This window comes from Microcaecilia unicolor, chromosome 5, assembly GCF_901765095.1.
Source record: "Microcaecilia unicolor chromosome 5, aMicUni1.1, whole genome shotgun sequence".
NCBI classification, from domain to species: Eukaryota; Metazoa; Chordata; class Amphibia; order Gymnophiona; family Siphonopidae; genus Microcaecilia; species Microcaecilia unicolor.
The window spans coordinates 320,584,481-320,605,893 of NC_044035.1; the positions used below are offsets into that span (position 1 = coordinate 320,584,481).

The following is a 21,413-nucleotide window of genomic DNA, read 5'->3' on the forward strand; positions in this document are numbered from 1 at the left end:
TTTATAGCCTCCATGATAGATTCCCTCACCCCTTGACCATCAGATTACTCATTATATATTGGTTATAAATTGCTCACAGGTCAACATAAGACTTGTGTTTTCCTTTCCTAAGGGTCTCGGTCACCTAACAGCGTACCCTGTTATTCATAGTTAAACAGTGAGGTAATACACATCCAGAAGGTGGTCACTGGTCATACATACTAGACTCTAGCCTAATACTAATACCATATTAATAAATATATTTCTAAGGTAGAATTTATTTTACACAGCTTCACTTTGGAACTCTTACTACTTCAGTGCATTCTGTAATAGATTATTTAACATTTCATAAGCAACTTAAAACATTTTTATTTAAGAAATGTGTGGGTTGATGTACAGTTTTAAGAGTTGATGTTGGATTTCTAATTCTTGGATAAATTGTTCCAGTTACTGTTGTGATCCGCATGTTACTGTTGCATCTACAGTTGCCCCGTGAGCAGACCTTTTGGGCAAAACGTGGTCCACATTGAGCATTTTATTGTGTGAGAACTCCTTACACCATCTTGAAGTGTTGATCAGCTCCTTTCAACCAATTGTGTGCTGTCTGCAAATTATTGATACTTCAGCTCTGTTCTGCCCTTTAGGCTGTTATGGTAAAACTTCAGGCAGGCAGTGAAAACTGGTTCTTTGGCAGCTGAGAAAGAATGCTCACATTAGAGAGAGGTGGCAAGGGGTGATGCAACAATTTTTTTTTTAAAGAGAATGTTTGCCATACTTCCTCTGCTGTGGGGTCACTGGGCTAGTGGGCCTCCTTCTTTTTTGCCGGAGATGCTTGGGAAGAATTTGTTACTCTATATATAGCATACTTGTAGAATGGTAACTATAATTGATACTGTCTACTTTCATTTTCTGACATGTAGGTGAGGCCATTGTAACAACACCAAATAGTCTTTTGAGGCTGCTTGAATATCAGAGCTTGTTGTTTGTAAGACTTTGTCATATTATTATGGATGAAGTGGAGCTGCTCTGCTCTGAAGCCAGTGAGCAAGTGAGTTTGAATATCAACTATTCTGCTATGCTAAACTGTGGTGAATGTGAAATTCATTTTTGCTAGAAATAATCAGTCCAGTTTTCAGCCAGCTGTGGTAAATAATCTTGAAGGCACTGACTGCTGTGAGCAGAAAATGACCCAGATACTTATTGGGCCAAATTCGGCCAGTGGCATAATATCTGGGGCTTGCACAGCTATTGGAAGTTATCTAGGTGCCAGCCAGTATTCGGACCAGTGCATGGTTAACAAAGCAAATAAAGTTACGACATTCTTTTGCTCTCCTAATTTTTTCACTTTGTTATCCAGTTAGCAGTCGTACTATAATAACTGCAAACCACTCTGGCACTAAGTGGATAGTGTCACATTCTCCCCAGATTTTCATTGGCATATGTTTGTACCGCTGAAAATCTGGGGATCACCTGGTTAGTGGGAGATAACCACTTCCATATCATCAAGCTGATCAATCCATAGACTGGTGGGTTGTGTCCATCTACCAGCAGGTGGAGATAGAGAGCAAACTTTTGCCTCCCTATATGTGGTCATGTGCTGCCGGAAACTCCTCAGTATGTTCTCTATCTCAGCAGGTGGTGGTCACACACAGCAGCAGCTCTGGCTAGGCCTCCAAGCCTAATCCTTAGGTTTTGTTGAGGCCTGGGGTTGAGGGCTCTTTTGAGCAAGTGCAAACCTGGTGGTGCCAGGTCCCTCCTTTTCTCCCCCCTCCCGCTGGCTCCGTTTAAAAAAAAAAAAAAAAAAAATTTTTAAATGTCTTTAAAGGCGTTTAATTCGACGTTTCTTTAAACGTTCATTGCAGCTACTCACTGGGACACCAGTTCGTTACAGCTCGGAGCGGCAAGCAGGTAATTTTACCTTTTTATAGCGGGCAGGGGGTTCCCCGATTCTTCTCCTCGTGGCAATGGCGTCGGAGGGCGAGGGCGCAAAGGGTCGCTCCCCGGATCGCTGGAGCGCTTCTAGAGGGGATGCGGGGGTTTTACAACCTGATTCGCCCTTGATGGGTGATAGTTTAGTGACCGATGAATGTCCCGGTCGTTCCTCCGGCGTGGCGGTTTTTTCCCGCCATAAACGCCCATCCCCCGCTCCTCGCCTCCGCCATCTTGGCCGGCCACGCGGCTCGGACGGCTTCTTCGGGGCCGCCCTTGAGGTCGGAGACATTAATGCCATGAACGCCCTTAATTTGGGCGACGGCACAAAAGCGGCTAAAGTTAAGCGCCGTTCTTCCCGCGCGGCTCCTTCACGGAGTTTCGCGCCGGACGCCATTTTGGATGCGCAGCATGTCTCTCCCCCGCTATTGCGAGCGCCGGTTGAGAGTGCGTCTAGGGCTGTTGCCCAGGCTGCGGAAGTGCACAGTCTGGGGGGTTTCTCCCCCGAGTTTGTTTTGCTGCTGCATCAGGCTTTCCTCATGCAAAACGCTGCCCCTGCTCCCTCTTCGGATAAAGAGGTTGAGGTTCCCAGAGGTAAACGCCCTCGGGTTGATTTCCAGGCCTTGGAGGACTTTTGTCTCCTCCGATGTAGATGAGGGCAGCGTGTCTGAGGTCTCCCAACGATCCTTTGCGGATTCCTTGGAGGAGATAGATCCCCGCTCGGATGGAGCGGATGACCCCTCTGCAGCGCGGCTTTTTAGCCCAGAGGATTTGCCCAACCTGTTGTTACAGGCCATGGACACTTTGAAGATTTCCTCTCCGGAGGACGTCTCTCCCTCAGCCCCTGTTGGCTCTGCCATTATGCTGGGGACGAAGCGCCCGCCTAGAACCTTCCACGTGCATGATGCCATGCACACCTTAATTGCGGCTCAATGGGATGTCCCGGAAACGAGCCTTAAAGTGGCTAGGGCTATGTCCTGCCTCTATCCTTTGGCTGTGAGTGAACGTGAGGCCTATCTGTGGCCTACCGTGGATTCTTTAATCACTGCGGTGACTAAGAAAACGGCGTTGCCGGTGGAAGGTGGCACGGCCCTAAAGGACGGCCAAGACAGAAGATTGGAGGCGGCCTTAAGGTCGTCCTTTGAGGCAGCTGCTTTAAGTTTGCAGGCCTCAGTTTGCGGCTCCTATGTGGCCAGGGCGTGCCGGACTATGGTGCAGCGGGCTTCCCCCTCGGATCATTCCTTGAGGGCTGATTGGCCGGCCCTGGAATCGGGCTTAGCCTATTTGGCAGACTTGCTGTATGATGTCTGGAGAGCCTCAGCTAAAGGCATGGCTCAGACAGTCTCTGCGCGGCGGTGGCTTTGGCTGAAACATTGGTCTGCTGACCACGCCTCTAAATCCCGCCTGGCTATATTGCCTTTTAAAGGCAAGCTGCTCTTTGGGGTCGAGCTGGACAAAATCGTGACCGATCTCGGCACGTCTAAGGGCAAGAAATTACCAGAGGTCAGGGCTCGGGTTAGTACTCGTCCCGATACCTCCAGAGGACGGTTGCGGGAAGCCCATCGGGTTCCTCTGCCCCCTCTTCCTTCAAGAGGAATTTCTCCCCCAAGCAGCATTCCTTTCGCAGAGACCGCCGTCCCGGAGGTGCTCCCTCCGGTCCTCCCCCAGGGTCTCGTACCCAATGACGGGGCCTTGGTCCACGCCCCAGTGCAGATTGGAGGACGGCTGTCCTCGTTTCTGGGCGAGTGGACCACTATAACTTCAGACGCGTGGGTGCTGGAAGTCATCAGAGACGGCTACAAGCTAGAGTTCTGCCAACCCTTAAGAGACGGGTTTGTACTCTCTCCCTGCAAGTCTCCGGTCAAGCTGTGGTAGTGCAGCAGACCTTGGACAACCTGATCCGCCTGGGTGCGGTCGTTCCGGTGCCAAAAAATCAGATTGGTAAGGGACGTTACTCCATTTACTTTGTGGTTCCAAAGAAAGGAGGTTCTGTCCGGCCTATCCTCGACCTCAAAGGGGTCAATCGGGCCTGGAAAGTGAGGCACTTTCGCATGGAGACTCTCCGCTCTGTTATAGCGGCAGTGAAGGCAGGAGAGTTCTTGGCTTCCTTGGACATCAAGGAAGCGTACCTGCATATTCCCATCTGGCCTCCTCTCCAACGCTTTCTGCGTTTTACAGTCCTGAGACGACACTTCCAGTTCAGAGCCCTCCCTTTCGGGTTGGCTACTGCTCCGCGGACCTTTTCCAAAGTAATGGGGGTCATAGCGGCCTTCCTGCTAAAGGAAGGAGTACAAGTCCATCCTTATCTGGACGACTGGTTGATCCGAGCCCCCTCTTATGCAGAGTGCGGCAAAGCTATGGACCGGGTAGTTGCTCTTTTGAGCTCCCTGGGATGGATCATCAACTGGAAGAAGAGCCAGCTGCGCCCGACTCAGTCCCTGGTGTATCTGGGAGTTCGATTCGACACCCAAGTGGGCAGAGTGTTCCTGCCAGACAATCGGATTGTAAAGCTTCAGGCTCAGGTGGACTAGTTCCTAGTAGCCTCTCCTATTCGGGCTTGGGACTACGTGCAGCTGTTGGACTCTATGACGGCCACGATGGAAGTAGTGCCCTGGGCCAGGGCTCATATGAGACCACTACAGCTATCTCTGCTGCTGCGCTGGACTCCGATGTCGGAGGATTATGCTGTGCGCCTTCCCGTGGACCCAGCAGTGCGCAAGGCGCTGAGCTGGTGGACGCAGACAGACAAGTTGTCTGCAGGATTGCCTCTGGTGACCCCGGAGTGGATTGTCGTCACGACAGACGCCTCTTTGATGGGCTGGGGAGCCCACTGCTTGGGAAGGACAGCGCAGGGGCTCTAGTCTCCTGCAGAGGCAAGTGGTCTATTAACCTCCTGGAACTCAGAGCCATTCGGTTGGTGTTATTGGAGTTCATCCCGGTACTGGTGTTGAAGCCTGTACGGGTCCTGTCGGACAATGCCACGGCTGTGGCCTATATCAACCGCCAGGGAGGTACCAAGAGCGCCCCTCTAGCCAGGAGGCTATGAGTCTTTGCCAGTGGGCGGAAGCGAACCTGGAGCAGCTTTCAGCGGCCCACATTGCCGGAGTCATGAATGTCAAGGCGGACTTTCTCAGTCGCCATACCTTGGAGCCTGGAGAGTGGCAACTATCTGCTCAGGCGTTCTTGGACATCACGAAGCGCTGGGGCCAGCCGAGCCTAGATCTGATGGCGTCATCGGCCAATGGCCAAGTGCCGCGCTTTTTCAGCAGAGGACGGGACCCTCGATCCCTGGGAGTAGATGCTCTTCTCCAACAGTGGCCGACACAAGAGCTCCTCTATGTGTTCCCGCCCTGGCCCATGTTGGGCAGGGTGCTAGACCGGGTGGCAAAGCATCCCGGCAGGGTAATCCTGGTGGGTCCGGATTGGCCCAGACGTCCCTGGTATGCGGACGTGTTCAGGCTCTCAGTCGACGATCCTCTGCGGCTGTCAGTGGAGCAGGGCCTGTTACATCAGGGTCCCGTGGTGATGGAGTATCCCTCTCCCTTTGGTCTTACGGCCTGGCTATTGAGCGGCAGCGTCTGAGGAAGAAGGGCTTCTCAGACAAGGTCATCGCCACTATGCTGAGAGCGAGGAAGCGCTCTACGTCTACTGCTTACGCCAGGGTTTGGCGTATCTTTGCAGCATGGTGTGAAGCAGGCTCACTTTCTCCCTTCACTGCTCCAATTTCTTCAGTGTTGGCGTTCCTGCAAGAAGGTCTGGAGAAAGGCCTGTCGCTCAGTTCCCTTAAAGTCCAGGTAGCGGCTCTGGCTTGCTTCAGGGGCCGCCTGAAGGGTGCTTCCCTGGCTTCGCAGCCAGATGTGGTGCGCTTTCTCAAGGGAGTTAATCACCTGCGCCCTCCTCTGCACTCAGTGGTGCCTGCGTGGAATCTCAACCTGGTGCTAAGAGCATTGCAGAAGCCGCCTTTGGAACCCTTGTCGAGGGCATCTCTGAAAGACCTGACGTTGAAAGCAGTCTTTTTGGTGGCTATCACTTCAGCCAGAAGAGTTTCCGAGCTCCAGGCGCTCTCATGTCGAGAGCCTTTTCTGCAGTTCACTGAGGCAGGAGTGACTATTCGCACAGTGCCTGCCTTCCTGCCCAAGATTGGTTCTCGCTTCCATGTGAATCAGCAGCTCTGTCTCCCTTCCTTTCGTAGGGAGGACTACCCAGAGGAGTACTCCGCTCTTGAATATCTGGATGTGAGACGAGTCATCATCAGATACTTGGAAGTGACCAATGATTTCCGGAAATCGGATCATCTGTTTGTCCTGTTTGCAGGTCCTCGTAAGGGTCTGCAGGCTGCTAAGCCTACAGTGGCAAGATGGGTCAAGGAAGCCATTGCAGCGGCTTATGTGGCCGCGGGGAAGGTGCCGCCTATCCAGCTGAAGGCTCGCTCCACGAGAGCTCAGGCGGCCTCGATGGCAGAGGCCGGATCCGTCTCCTTGGAAGAGATATGCAAGGCGGCAACGTGGGCTTCGGCTCATACATTCTCCAAGCATTACCGTTTGACTGTGGCTGCACGGGCGGAGGCCCGGTTTGGAGCTTCAGTGTTGAGGTCAGGGATTTCTATGTCCCGCCCTGGGTGAGTACTGCTTCGGTACATCCCACCAGTCTATGGATTGATCAGCTTGATGATATGGAAGGTAAATATGTATAATATACTGATAATTTCTCATAGCTGATCAATCCATAGCCCCTCCCAGATATCTGTACTGTTTATATTCTGGTTGAATTTTAGGTTCAAGTTTAGCCTTCAGTTACTTCAGGAGGACTTCGTGTTCAAGTTCTTCTTTCACTTGGATTCTTCAAGAGTTGAGACGAGTTTGTGTTACAGTGAGCTGCTGCATTCCTCTCCCCTCCGTTTTACGGGGCTGGATTGAGACATAAATTCTGCCGGCACTCCCTCCCGCTTCGTGCGGCTGTAGGGCAGCTTTGTACCCCTCCCGCTTCGGCGGTGTTAGGGTCAGTCAGCTCCTCCCGTGGTTGCGGTTGCAGGATAAGCCAGATCCCCCCGCATCGGCGGGTGTGGTGTCCCTCCCCCGCTCCGCGGGGATGAGCTGGACGGATTCCCCTCCCCCACTTGTGTGGGGATGAGCTGGGTTAATTCCCCTCCCCCGTTTCGGCGGTGGTGAGCTGGGCAGAGTGTCCCTTCGTGGGTGTAATTCTCTAAGTGCTGAGTCCTGCGGATGGAGCTTTGATATCGACATACTGAGGAGTTTCCGGCAGCACATGACCACATATAGGGATGCAAAAGTTTGCTCTCTATCTCCACCTGCTGGTAGATGGACACAACCCACCAGTCTATGGATTGATCAGCTATGATTAATGGAAAGAAAATTATCAGGTATGATTATACATAATTTTACCTTAAGACTGAATATCATCCTGAATGTTACTAATTTACTAGTGAGACCACTTGAAAGCATAACTTTTTTAAAATCCAGTAGACACTTGACAGATTTTCTGTATTGATAATATCTTAATGTGAATGTAGTTAGCTTTTATATGAATGTACTCTGAATGAAGCACATTATTTTTTGTTAGAAATCATGCATGTAAGAAATTTTTCATAGCTGTTACTACTATATTTCTTATTGATGGTGACTAACTGCAGCTATTAAATTCAGTATTATGCATAAAGCATTTTTCTTAAATAATGTTAAATTTTTATATGTGGGAACTATTACATCTTACTTTTATAGTTCTACTAGATATACGCAGTACTACATAGATGAGCACTAAGGATTGCTCCTACTCTGTGGAGCTTATGTAGTTGGAAACATAGAAAAAAACAAGTTTCAGGAAATTAATTATAAAAACATAGTTAATATCTACAAAGCTATGATGAGGGAACGCCATGGTTTCATATATAAAGTAGCCTCAAGGGGAAATTTTGGTGGGTATCTGAATATGACTAGAATGGGAGCAGTGTTACACTAGCTCCAGAGCAGAATTCCAGGGATATGGTACAACAAGGGGAAATTGCAGTTAGGAAAAAGCAAGGGAGAAGGCTACACATCACAATCAGCTTGTCTAGTGGACAGTTTTAGTTGTTTCACTGAAGACAGGCAGAATTGCAAGTCAACACAGATGGGTAGTGTCATCCAACGAAATGCTTCTCCAGCTTAGATTTCTCAAGAAGCTTTTGAGAAGCATCACCACACTTGGGCCAACACCTGCCTTCCACTTTTCTATGAGATACCTCATTCTTTGTTTCTTCAGGGCCATTGACGCATCTCACTTAGTTCTTTTTAGTTCGTCTTTCTCGGACTTTTTTGATTGTTGCTGTTGAGCGAACATCAATCATTATCCTGCATAGGTCCCCAAGGTAGGTTTTTGGATATTTAATTTCCTTTAGTTTTTCATCATTTTTTTTTTATTGGTCCTGGGCTGCCTAGGTTGGGTAATTGTAATAACTGAGCAGTTTGAGTTTACGGTGACATATCCCAGAAGAAAACCTCCAGCAGTTTTAAGTATACCCAGTGTGTTAAGGGGTATCTGAAGTGGATACTCATAACTGGTCCTTGCAATGCCAAGGGCCAGGGTGGGAACCAGCTTATTGTCATTTGTGTTGAGATGTCAAAGAAGAGACGTTGTTTACACTATTTATGACCTCATATTTTAGGTGTTTTTAAAATTGGTCATACCACATTGCATTGGTCTGTATGGGTCCAGTAACTATATCCAGACGTTTGCAATCCATTGGCATTGGGAGTGCGTTGAACACCCTTGAAATCAAATATTAGAATTAGACGTCCATTGAATCCTGCCCAAGGAAGAATTCATCCTCTTTCTTAAAGAGGGACTGTGATGCCAGGCATATTGATGTTGGACCTTTCCAGAGCACAGTGCTGAGAGCACTGAGGCTCTAAAATCTCCAATGCTCTTGAAATGTCCCCATCTTGAAGACCACATAATGCGCCAGCTTCCTGAGACTAGGCCACCGATACCTCCCACGTAACTTGGGAATATCTGGTCACTTCTGCAGGTTCCATGTCACCTTTAGCTGGGTAAGATCAATGAGAAACTAGAACTACTTGTTTGACACTGTGCAGTCATTTTCACATTGTCTGATGCAGGGTGTCTTCTACCTGATCCTCGAGACTCATGCACTTCCCAGAGGAGAGAGACAGATGCCAAAGACCTCAAAGAGCCTTGGATTTGATGTCTATCATACCAGTATCCATTTCTAGTGTCAGAGGAGGATGCTTTAGTGAGGTATTGGAGATCATTGGTTTCTCGACACCCTCATTAGAGTCCCATTTTCCCAGAAGTGCAGAACGTTTTTTTTTAGTGTAAGATTTACAAACAAACCCCCCCAGCGCAATAACATATAACATACTGTAGTTCTTCAGAACATGACATTTGTCACATCATGAAGATTCTATCCATTAAACAGAGTTCCCCCCCCCCCCCCCCAACAACTCCCTACCAAGTTTCCTATCCTCCCTCTCTGCCCAAGCCAATCAAAGGAAATGGAGGTTGGTGCTTATGCTGTTCTTAAACTATGCTAGAATTGAGAAAGAGTGAGTTTTATCACTCAGGTAGTTCCTGAAGTCAGGTCAAGCCTCTCAATATAATCCTCCCAGATCTTTCAAAATTGAGACAGTCTATTTCTCTGGAGCGCTGTAAGTTAAGACATCGAGTATATATAATTTACTGTCATCTGAATCTTAGAAAGATCGGGGATATCCTGTTTACAAACTGAAGCCAAAACTAAGCAGCTACCTGTTAAAATATGATTCACCAGCTGCCATTGTCAAACTAACTTTCCTTGTGGTCCAAGATTTTGCAAACAGGCCTCAGAGTTTCCCAGTTGCACTCCGACAACATCTTGTGGCCATCTCATTATTTGATTGAAGTGCAGAAGTTAAGCCAGTCAGATACTGACATTTCTAGTGAATCTGAAACTGAGCTGGGACTTCAATTATGAGCCATCCAAATGGTCTGAAGAGAAGAGTTTGCTTTACTGTCAGACCCTTCGTCACCCCATGAGAGGAGAAAGTCCCCACCTGAGGAACTCTCCTTCATTGATTTTGTCAAGGAAATGGCTGTTATACTATTCAAGTTAGAGATGGAGGAAAAACCCAGGGTAAAACATTGGTTATTCTCCGGTTCCTCAACTCTCCCGGTGAAACTGCAACAGTGCTTGTTAACGGAATCCTCCGAGATGTTCAGATAAGAGACCCCACTCTTTTTTGTTCATCCTATAAATAAGAAGACTTACTATATAGAGAGTTCACAAGGTTCTCAGATACGAGACACAGCAGCTTCCTCACCATTGCTTGGTGGTCATATTCACTGCTAAAAAAAAGTCCAAAGTTCCAGTTCTCATTCCTAGGGGAGAGAGGCTTGAACATTGGAGTCTTTTGGAGGTGGAGATTATTTCAGAACACTATACTTGCTTTTGGCGTAGCTTCATACCAGCTCTTCTTGTACATGCAAATCATTTATTTGTATAATGGAGGAGTTTGAAGACACTTGCCATTAAGAGAAGGCTGCACAGCTCTGTTTGTTAGTGGTCAAAGGGAAGGAGTGTGGAAAACACATAGTCTATAGTTGTCAAGAGCTTCAGTTATGGGTATTGTTGCTGAAGACGCTCATGGCTCCAGGCGTCAGGTCTAATGTATGAAGTGCAGGAAAAGCTTAAATGTTCTGTGCCAGGGAAAGAACCTCTTGGGAGGTAGGGTTATGGAGGCTACATTTCTAATAAAAGAACACAGTGTTACTCTTAAGTGCCTCTCCAAGCTCAGTTATGACCCATTCTCTTCCAGGAGGTTCCAAAGCAGAGGCAAAAGTGATCCTATTACTCTTATAGGCATATGTTCCCTCCCTCCATTCATTCAGACTCAACAGGAATCTTGCTGTTGTCCAAGATAGCAGAGAGTCTTGAAAAATCAAGCCAGCTCTGCAGCCTAAACTAGGGATGCTTCCTCGAGAACATAGCTGGTATTCCTGCTAGTTCGTTTTCCAGTGAGAGAAAGGTGCTGGTTTTCCGCAAACTGTTGTCTACTTTCCAACCATTGGGCTATTGAAAAAAAATCTGGGTTTCTGTTTTCATCTGTGTAAGCTTCCACCAAATTGCCCTCTGAGAGTATTGTGGTCAAACTCTTTACTTTAGAAAATATCTAAGGAGCTATCTTCTGTCATAGACACTGCAGTTGAATCTGTTTCACCAAGAGAAAGAGGACAGAGATTTTACTTCAAGTATTTCCTGGTCATGACAAAATGGGGGAGATTCTGACCCATCCTTAGACCTAAGGTCCTTGAGCAAATATCTCCTTCAAGAAAAATTTGAGAAGGTTTACCTGAACATCTTTATTCCCTTTCTTCAAAAAGCAGGCTTATTACAGTTCTTGTCACTTTTTGTGGCTGTGACCCCATGATCACAGCCAAATAAAATTGTGTGACCCCTCCAGATGTGCAGAATAATGATGCACCTGTGGAAAGTCCACCAAGGTCATAATCCCAAATGTGAGTTTTGTGACCCCATTTGGGTTCCCAACCCACAATTTAGGAGGCTCTGCTTATGTTGTCTGGACCTTAAGGATGCATGTATTCACATAGAGATGAATTTCAGTCATAGGAAATCTCACAGATTTGCAATAGGGAAACACCATTGTGAGTATTGTATCTTGCTCTTTAGCCTTACATCATCTGCACTGACCTTCACAAAGTGCTTTGCCACAGTAGCAATATATCTAAAGAAACACATTCACTGCAAGTTTGCATTTTTTGTTGATTGGCTGATCAAAAGCATCTCTCAGGAAAGAGCACAAAGATCCATGTGTGGAACTACCTGGGTGCTGGAGTTTTAGGATTCCTGATAAATTATTACAAATCCCAGTTAAGCCTATCAGATCAATTGGAATTCATAGGAGCTCTGCTAGACATGACTCAGGTGATGGCCTTTTTTCCACAGGAACAATTTACCACTCTGGTATCTGTAGCATGTAAAATAGAAATGGGTCAACAGATGTCAGCATAGGGCATGTTGGGCCACCTGGCATTAACAGTGCACATAATGCTCTTAGCATGCTTCAAAATGAAGCCACTGAGACCTTCCAAAATGTAATCTGTATCACCAATTATGTGTGGGATTCTGTTCTTGTGGATGGCCCAATCCAGTCTGGCAAAAGACATTCCCTTCCAGTTTCCTCCAATACAAATTGCTCTCTTCAGAAATTCTTCCAGGCTAGAGTTGTTTCATACACAGAGCTTATGGTTTATTCAGGAAGAATTTAATCACATAACTTTTCCTTAAATGAGAACAGTTTGGAATGTTCAAAATGCTTTCAGATATCAGCCAACAATTTCCAGTGCACAATGAAGGAAACTGTTAGAGCTAAAGGAACATCCTCCAGAAAATAGAAGAAGGAAACGGCATAAGGAATGGCAAGTCAAATGCAAAGTGCTGATAAGAAAGGCAAAGAGAGACTTTGAGAAGAAGATTGCCTTGGAAACAAAAACAAAAAAAATAAAAACTTTTTTTAAATAGGTATATTAGAAGCCAGTAAAAGAATCAGTTGGAACACTAGATGACCAAGGATTAAAAGGGACACTCAGGGAAGACAAGGCCATAGCGGAGAGACTAAATGAGTTCTTTGATTTGGTCTTTACCAAGGAAGATGTAGGGAAGATACCAGTGCCAGAAATGGTATTTAGTGCTGATGAGTCAGAGAAACTGAAACAAATCTCTGTAAACCTGGAAGATGAATGGGGCAATTTGATAAATTAGAGTAGCAAATTGCCTGGCCCAGATGGTATACTTCCCAGAATACTGATAGAACTGAAAAATGAATTGCAGAGCTATTGTTATAATTTGTAATTTATCTTTAATATCAAGCATGGTACCAGAAAATTGAAGGGTGGCCAATTTAACGCCAGTTTTTAAATTTTTTAAGAGGTGATCCAGGAAATTATGGACTGGTGAGCCTGATGTCAGTGCCAGGCAAAATGGTAGAGACTGCTACATTTCTTTGAAGGGGTGAATAAACATGTGGATAAAGGTGAGCCAGTCGATGTTTTGTGGCATTTCAAAAAACATTTGACAAAGTACCTTATGAAAGACTCCTATTATGGGATAGGTAGTGTTCTACTGGGGGTTAAGAACTGGTTAAAAGATAAGAATGGAGAGTAGGGTTAAATGGTCAGTATTCTCAATGGAGAAGGGTAGATAGTGGGGTTGCCCAGGGATCTGGGCTGGGACTGCTGCTTTTTAACTTAATTATAAATGATCTAGAGATGGAAATAACTAGTGACGTAATTTAATTTGCTTATGAGACAAAGTTATTCAAAGTTGTTAAATAGCAAGAGGATTGTGAAAAATTGCAAGAGGACCTTACGAGACCTGGAGATTGGGGCATCCAAATGACAGATGACATTTAATGTAAGCAAAAGCGATGCAAGAGTTACAAGATTCCACATTAGGAGTCACCGCCTAGGAAAAGGATTTAGGTGCCAGCGTTGATGATATGTTGAAACCCTCTACTCAGTATGCGGAGGTTGCTAAGAAAGCAAATAGAATTCTAGGAATTTTTAGGAGAGGAATGAAAAACAAAAATGAGAATGTTATAATGCCGTTGTATTGATCCACGATGTGACTGCATCTCAAATATTGTGTGCAGTTCTGGTCACGGCATCTGTTGTGTTATGTTACCTGGTACAAGATTCCACATTAGGAGTCACCGCCTAGGAAAAGGATTTAGGTGCCAGCGTTGATGATATGTTGAAACCCTCTACTCAGTATGCGGAGGTTGCTAAGAAAGCAAATAGAATTCTAGGAATTTTTAGGAGAGGAATGAAAAACAAAAATGAGAATGTTATAATGCCGTTGTATTGATCCACGATGTGACTGCATCTCAAATATTGTGTGCAGTTCTGGTCACGGCATCTGTTGTGTTATGTTACACGGTTCTACTATTTCGCAATAACTAAAAATAGTTCTATGCGGATCACATAGTCAAGACAGTAGGACCAGTCATCCAGGAATTACAATAAAAATAATATAAATATTTATTTATTTATTTAGTAGCATTTATACCCCGCTCTTTCCCGCTCAATAGCAGGTTCAGTGCGGCTTACAAAGTATGGGTACAAAAGTGTCACAGAGATAACACCGTTGTATAGAGTGGAACAAGAGGAAGAGATGTAGGGGGAAGAATTGGGCATGGGTAATATTAGTGGTGTGGGTTGTTCGTAAATTAAGTTGGGTTGTTTGGATAGGCTTGTTTGAAGAGGTAAGTTTTCAGCAGCTTCCGGAAGGGTAGGTGTTTGTTGGTTGTTCGGATGTGTCTTGGCTGCCTATAACGGAGAAATTGGATGCGTAGTAGGTTTTCTATTTAAGACCTTTGCAGTTGGGAAGGTGTAGATTGAGATAAGTTCGAGAAGATTTGGACCCGTTTCTGGCTGGAAGGTCAATCAAATTGGTCATGTAGCTTGGAGATTCTCCGTGGAGGATCTTGTGGATCAATGTGTGGGCTTTGAAGTTTATTCGTTCTTTGATAGGGAGCCAGTGAAGTTTTTCACGGAGTGGTGTTGCGCATTCAAATTGTGATTTACCAAAAATGAGTCTAGCTGCTGTGTTTTGGGCGGTTTGGAGTTTTTTCAGAACTTGGGTTTTACAACCAATGAAGATGCTATTGCAGTAGTCAGCATGGGTGAGTACTGTGTATTGTACCAGATTGCGGAAAGTTTTTTGGGGGAGAAATGGTTTTACTCTTCTCAGTACCCACATCATGTTGAACATCTTCTTCGTCGTGGCTTTTGCATGAGTTTATAGAGTAAGGTGGTTGTCTAATATTACTCCTAGGATTTTTAGCTTGTCGGATATTGGGATTGTGATGTCGGGGGTGGTCAGGATAGTTGGGAGTAGAGTGGAATGTTGTGATGAGAGGATTAAGTATTGAGTTTTTTCTTTATTCATTTTCATCTTGAAAGCGTTAGCCCAGGAGGCTAGGATGTTCATGCCAGTGATTATTTTATCGTTGATTTCTTCGAGGTTGGATTGGAAAGGAATGAATATGGTGACGTCATCTGCATAGATGAAGGGGTTTAGACCAGATTTAGATAGGGATTTAGCCAAAGGAATCATCATAAGGTTGAAAAGGATCGGAGAAAGAGACGATCCTTGGGGAACTCCGCATTTTGAAGACCACGCAGATGATATTGTTGAGGTTGATTTGACTTGATAGGATCTAGTCATGATGAAACTTTTTATCCATTTAATAATGTTTCCGCCGATCCCTAGTTTGTCCAGTAGTTTTGTGAGGATATCATGGTCTACCATGTCAAATGCGCTGGATAGGTCGAATTGCAGGAGAAGTATGTTGTTGCCAATTGAGATGTCTTGTTTAAACTTGGATATTAGGGTGAGTAATACTGTTTCTGTGCTGTCAACGGGTCGAAAACCCGATTGTGATTCGTGTAGTATGGAGAATTTTTGTATGTATTCGTTGAGTTGGGAGGTCACTCTATTTTCCATTAGCTTAGTTAGAAGAGGGATGGAGGCCACAGGTCGATAGTTAGTGATGTCTTTCGCTGGCTTCTTAGGGTTTTTTGGTATTGGTGTGAGTAGAATATTGCCATGTTCCGAGGGGAAGGAGCCTTGTTGGAGTAGGAAGTTTAGGTGGGTGGTAAGGTCCGTAATGAATCGTGCAGGGGCATTTTTCATTAGATAATTAGGGCATGGATCCAGGTGGCAGTGAGACTTGGAGAGTTTGGATAGTGCTGTGGAGATTTCACTAGTACTGAGAGGGGGGGGGGGGTGAAGTTTGTCCAGTAGCGGTCTGCCGGGATCTCTTCTGGGTCGGGGTCCAGTTCGTCGAGGAAAATATCAGTGTTGTCGGCGTCATGGAGAATTGTTGCATAGATGAATGATTTTATCGTTGAAGTATTTGGCCAACTGGTCGGCGGATGGGCAATTTGAGGATGAAGTTGTTACTGGTTTCGTGTCGAGAAGATTTTTTATAATTTGGTATTGTATTTTTGTTTGTTCCTGTGACTGTGATTTGTTTAGTATAGTATGTTCTTTTGGCTCGTTTAATTTCATTCTTGTATTTCTTTTGTGTTTGTTTCCACTCATGTAGGGTGAGATCATCTTTTGATTTGCTCCAAATTTTTTTCAAGTTTCCTGGTTTTTCTCTAGTTTTTTTAGTTCCTCGTTGAACCATGGTGAGAGTTTTGGAGTGTAACGGGGCGATTTCATCCAGAATAAGTTTGCATCTGTGGTCCCATTCTGTGAGGAAGTGGTTTGAGTTTGGTTCTATTGACCAGTTGTTACCATAGATTTGTTGCCAGAAGGTTTCCTTGTCAATTTTTCCTCTGGTGTTGATTGTTATGGGGTCAGGCGGTTTGGGTTGGTCTTTTTTCCTCCATTGTATGGATAGGGTTGCTTTGTGATGGTCGGACCAGGGGGAATCGGCCCAGTGGATATCTGATAAGAGGAAGTTTTGGTCTGTAGAGTGTTTGTGTGTGGTGATGTCAAGTGAGTGTCCTTTAATATGGGTTGGTACTGTTGGAGGAAGGATGAAATCAAATAGTTGGAGGAAGTCTTTACATTCCCAAGTATGGGCAGAATTGGAGTCTTCTAGATGGAGGTTTAGGTCTCCTATTAGTAATATATTAGAGTTGTTAACACATGTGTTTGATATAAAGTCCATGAATGTGGTTTGGCTGTAATTCCAGTTGGGAGGTCTGTAGAACAGTATGCAGGTTAAATGTTCATGTAGCGTGGGGCTTTATAGTTTTATAGAGGCAATTTCAAGTTGAGCTGATATAGACTCTGAGATGGGTTCTGCGGAGAAGTTGGATTTGTAGATGAGAGCAATTCCTCCTCCTCTCTTGTCTTTTCTGGGCCAGTGTGATATTTTGTAGTTCAGTGGACATAGTTCGTTTATGATGGGGTCTTCTGAGTTGCGAATCCAGGTTTCTGTGATGAAGAGTAGGTCAAGGTTGACTGAGGTGATCCAGTCTGTGATGATTTCACTTTTATTTACCACTGATCTTGCATTGATATATCCTATTCGGACAGATAGATGTGGATCATCAGTGTGGAGAGATGGGCTGATTTTGATAAGCTGTCTCGTATTAGGTGCTTTGGGATTGTGTGGGGCTGTTAATGTTTTTGAGGATGGCATCCTGGATGTTGGTAGGTATCTGTGGTTATTGTTGGTTTGTGAGGGAGTAGATATCGTGTGAGCAATTAGGCTGTGTTGTAGGAGTGGTGTCATGTTGAATTCAGTTGAGGGGATTTTGAGAGTTGCATAGGCTGTGGCGAGTGAGTGGATGGTAATAATTATTTTCAAGATGATCATGTTGGTGAGATGTTTTGGTTGGAAAGTGGGTGTGTGTGGGTTAGTGGTGGTAGGGTAGCATATCAACATATAGCATACACACAATTGAATATGATATTGTAAATATAGAGTATCCTAAATTATTCTAGTAAGGCAATATTGACAGGTAATATCGGCAGGGTAGTAAGATTCAGCTCATCTGAAAAAATATCTAATTTATTACAATTTAGTACTACTGTATTATGCTAGCAAGACAATATCAGCAAGTTATTTCAGCAAGATAGTAAGATTCGACTCAATTGATAATACAGTAGGATAGTAGAAGCAAAAGTTAGGAAAATTATGTTATATGTGTACCATTCTGTGACTTTCAGAATTGGTGTTTCAGTTATTTGAGGTTTTGGTTATCTAAGATATTTAAACTACGTCAGAATACTAATATTATTCATTATTGCAGACAGTTATCTCACGAGAAGCAGGGAGGATATAAAGAAGGAAGATAGCAAGATCAAGGTGGAAAGAAGCATAACAATAGCAGTAGAATAGGTGAGAGAGGGAACCTCTGCAGTCCTTCCTTTCCCCCTGTGTATTCTCGACAGATCGTCAGCTGCAGGCTGGAAGAAGTACACTTTAAATGGATCGTTCATGTGGAGATGGTGTAGGGGTAGTTTTCTCGGGCCTTTTTTGATCTTGTACTTTGGCAGATCGCCACATGGGCAGAACGATCCACGTGGAGCAGTAGCGCACAAGATGTGTTTGGTCGCGCTGGACCCAAGGAGACGATGGACTCCCGATCAACCTTCGATCCTGCTGGGCACTGTCTCCTCGTTGCCCCTCTTGTCCCTGAGTTGGGGGGGGGGGGGGGAGAGCAGCGTGAGCTTCGGAAGTTCGGTGGCTCCCGTGGCTCTTGAGCAGTGGCGGTCTACGCGTTTGCTTGGCGCAGGTGTTGACTTGGATGTCGTGATCCCAGGTGGATCGTCGCGCTCCTTCGCCTCGTCAACACCGAGCAAAAGCAATGCCGTCAGCCCCAACTTTTACTGAGTGATTCCTACCAGGAGGATGCAGTGACGGGAGCGCTCGCTGCGTGTAAGTCAGGCCTGTTCCCTTAGATTTCGCCGTTCTCTTGTGATAGGAGGCAGTAGTGTTCGGCTGGGTGGGATGTCCGGGGACGTCCTGGGTTTGTCACAGCGCCTTCCAACTCCTTTCATTCGGTGGGGTCCTCTGTTCAGACCAAACAGCAGTCGACTGTTGGGTCTCCGTTCACTGTGGTCCCGTCCTCCGGCCGACCACCGACCCGGATCTCTGGGGCCACTCGTTCCCGTGAACTCTAAATCAGCATTCTCCTATCTCACCAGGGGTATACTGTCTGCACAAGTGTCGTCTATTGCTCGCGCCGCAGCGCACGGGGCGCCTCTGGCTATGCGGTCGGTGCACCCCCGCCGGTCGCTTGGTCAGTCTTACTGCTGGCAGTGTGGTCTGGCCTGGTTGCCAATGGCGCCGTGTCCGGTGTCGGTGTGCTCCTCGGGGCAGCCGCCCAAAGCCGTTAAAAACAGCTACGGCTTGCCCCGGCTGTCTCTCCGTCTCCGGACGTCCCGATCACTCCTCGAGTCCTGGCCCGGAGGGCTAGATCAGCCCTGAATTGTCCTCGGCTCTGGAGCTCTTCACCAGAGCTCCTACCCACCGGCCATCTTAACCTCTATCATTCTCCAAATAAGTAGGTCTTAGATTATTACAAAAGATTAAATCACAAACAGACAATGGTAGCGAGTTCCACACATAGGCAACTTGATAATACAAAGAACAGTCAAACACTTTTAATTAGAATAGGTACAGAGAAGGGTGACTGAAATGATAAAGGGAACTTGCCTATGAGGAAAGGCCAAAGAAGTTAGGGCTCTTCAGCTTGGAGAAGAGACGGCTGAAGGGAGATATGATGGAGGTCTATAGAACACTGAGTGAAGTGGAACGGGTAAACGTGAATCACTTGTGTACTCTTCCCAAAAGTTCAAGGACTAGAGGGCATGCAATGAAGCTACTAAGTAGTAAATTTTAAACAAATCAGAAAATATTTCTTCACTCAACATGTAATTAGACTCTGGAATTCATTGCCAGAGATTGTGGTAAAAGCAGTTAGCTTTGCAGGTTTAAAAAAAAATTTGGAATAATTTCTCAAAAGAAAAGGCAATATGCCATTATTAAAATGGACTTGGGAAAATCCACTGCTTATTTCTAGGATAAGCAGCATAAAATCTGTCTTACTCTTTTGGGATCTTACCAGGTACATGTGACCTGGACTGGTCACTGTTGGAAATGGGATACTGGATTTGATGGACCTTTGTTCTTTGACAGAATGAACAGACAGATGAAAATATGTTTACTGAAATTAGGAAAGCTGGTAAACTGGGCAACATAATAATGGGTGATTTAAATTACCCCAGTATTGACTGGATAAATGTTACAGCAGGGAATGCTAGGGAGGTAAAATTTCTAGATGTAATAAATGACTGCTTCTTGGTTCAACCGGTCCAGGAACTGACGAGAGGCGGAGCTATTTTGGATCTAATTTTTAGTGGAGTGCAGGGCATAGTACAAGAGGTAACGGTGTTGGATCCGCTGGGAAACAGTGATCATAACATGATCAAACTTGAGCTGATCTCTGTAGTGAAGTCACAGAGGAAATCTGCTGGGTAGCAGATTTTAATTTTCGAAAGGGCGACTATGACAAAATGAGGAAAATGGTTAAAAAGAACCTGAAAGGATCGGCCGCAAAGGTTAGGACTCGGAATCAAGCAAACGACAGCCAGTGTGGTTAAAAGATGAAGTGAAAGAGTCTATTAGAGCCAAAAGAACATCCTTAAAAAAATGGAAAAAGGATCTGAAGGAAGAAAATGAGAAGCAACATACACACTGTCGAGCCAGAAGCAAAGCACTGATAGATAAAGCTAAAAGAGAGTATGAAGATAAAAACTCAGAAGGAGAAAGCTTGTGAGGGAATCTGTAGGACTGTTAGATCAGAAAGGAGTAAAAGGAGTGCTCAGGGAGGACGAGGCTATAGCGGAGAGATTGAATGAATTCTTTGGTTTGGTCTTTATGGAGGGTGTAAGAGAGCTACCTATACAGGAAATGGTTTTCAGGGGTGACAATGCAGGGGAACTGAAAGATATCTCGGTGAACTTGGAAGATGTACTGAGCCAAACTGACAAGCTAAAGAGAGAGAAATCACTCAGATTGGATGGTATACACCCCAGGATATTGAAAGAACTCAAACATGAAGTTGCTGATTATCTGCTAACTCAAACATGAAATTGCTGATCTGCTGCTAGTGATATATAACCTGTTGTTAGTCATCTGTAGTAACTGAGGACTGGAGGTTGACCAGTGTAACACCGATTTTAAAAAGGGTTCCAGGGGGTGGGTCACGTGGTGTGATGCAGGAGTGAAGTCGCATTGGAACTGAGCTCCTGCGATTCCCCCATCATCTTACGCTATTAACAGCCTCAAAGGGGAAAAACGAACTTTTGTATCGCCAGCCTAACAACTTACCGGGTGGCTTTTGCTTGCTAGCATTGTGAAGAAGAATGGCGGCGAAAACGCTTAGAAAAGATAAAGAGAAAGGTAAGATCGCAGAATCCAAGATGGCGTCCGGACAGCAATCGCCGAATTCGAGCGTTTGCTCAGTATGGACGGCAGAAATTACCGCGGAGGTGACAGCTGCGGTAGAGGCGGCCCTTGATAAAAAAACTGCAAGCGTTGTTTGACCGCGCAGAATCCGCCCATGAACGGCTTGACGGGTTCCATCTCGATCTGGACCACATGCAACAGCGGATCAGTGACCTGGAAGACCGAGCAGTGACATCCGAACAACCGGTGGAGGCCCTACAGAAGAAAATAGTAGAGCTAGAAAACAAACTAGACGACTTAGAGAACAGGTCTCATCGTAATAATTTACGACTAATTGGGCTCCCGGAACATATAAAGGACTCAGAGCTGGGAAGTTTCCTAGAAACCTGGCTTCAGAGCACATTAAAATTGAATAATCTGCCGGGCCCGCTACTACTACTACTATTTAGCATTTCTATAGCGCTACAAGGCATACGCAGCGCTGCACAAACATAGAAGAAAGACAGTCCCTGCTCAAAGAGCTTACAATCTAATAGACAAAAAATAAATAAAGTA

At 45.5% G+C, this 21,413-nt stretch overlaps 1 protein-coding gene across 1 annotated transcript in view; it reads left to right on the forward strand.

Moving 5' to 3' along the window:
* The window catches only part of TDRD12 (tudor domain containing 12), a 309,334-nt gene that overhangs the window by 188,858 nt on the left and 99,063 nt on the right, over positions 1–21,413 (forward strand). Inside the window, exon 15 of the mRNA XM_030204408.1 lies at positions 900–1,027. Coding sequence (XP_030060268.1) covers positions 900–1,027 — 128 coding nt within the window. The remainder of the gene's footprint in view (positions 1–899; positions 1,028–21,413) is intronic.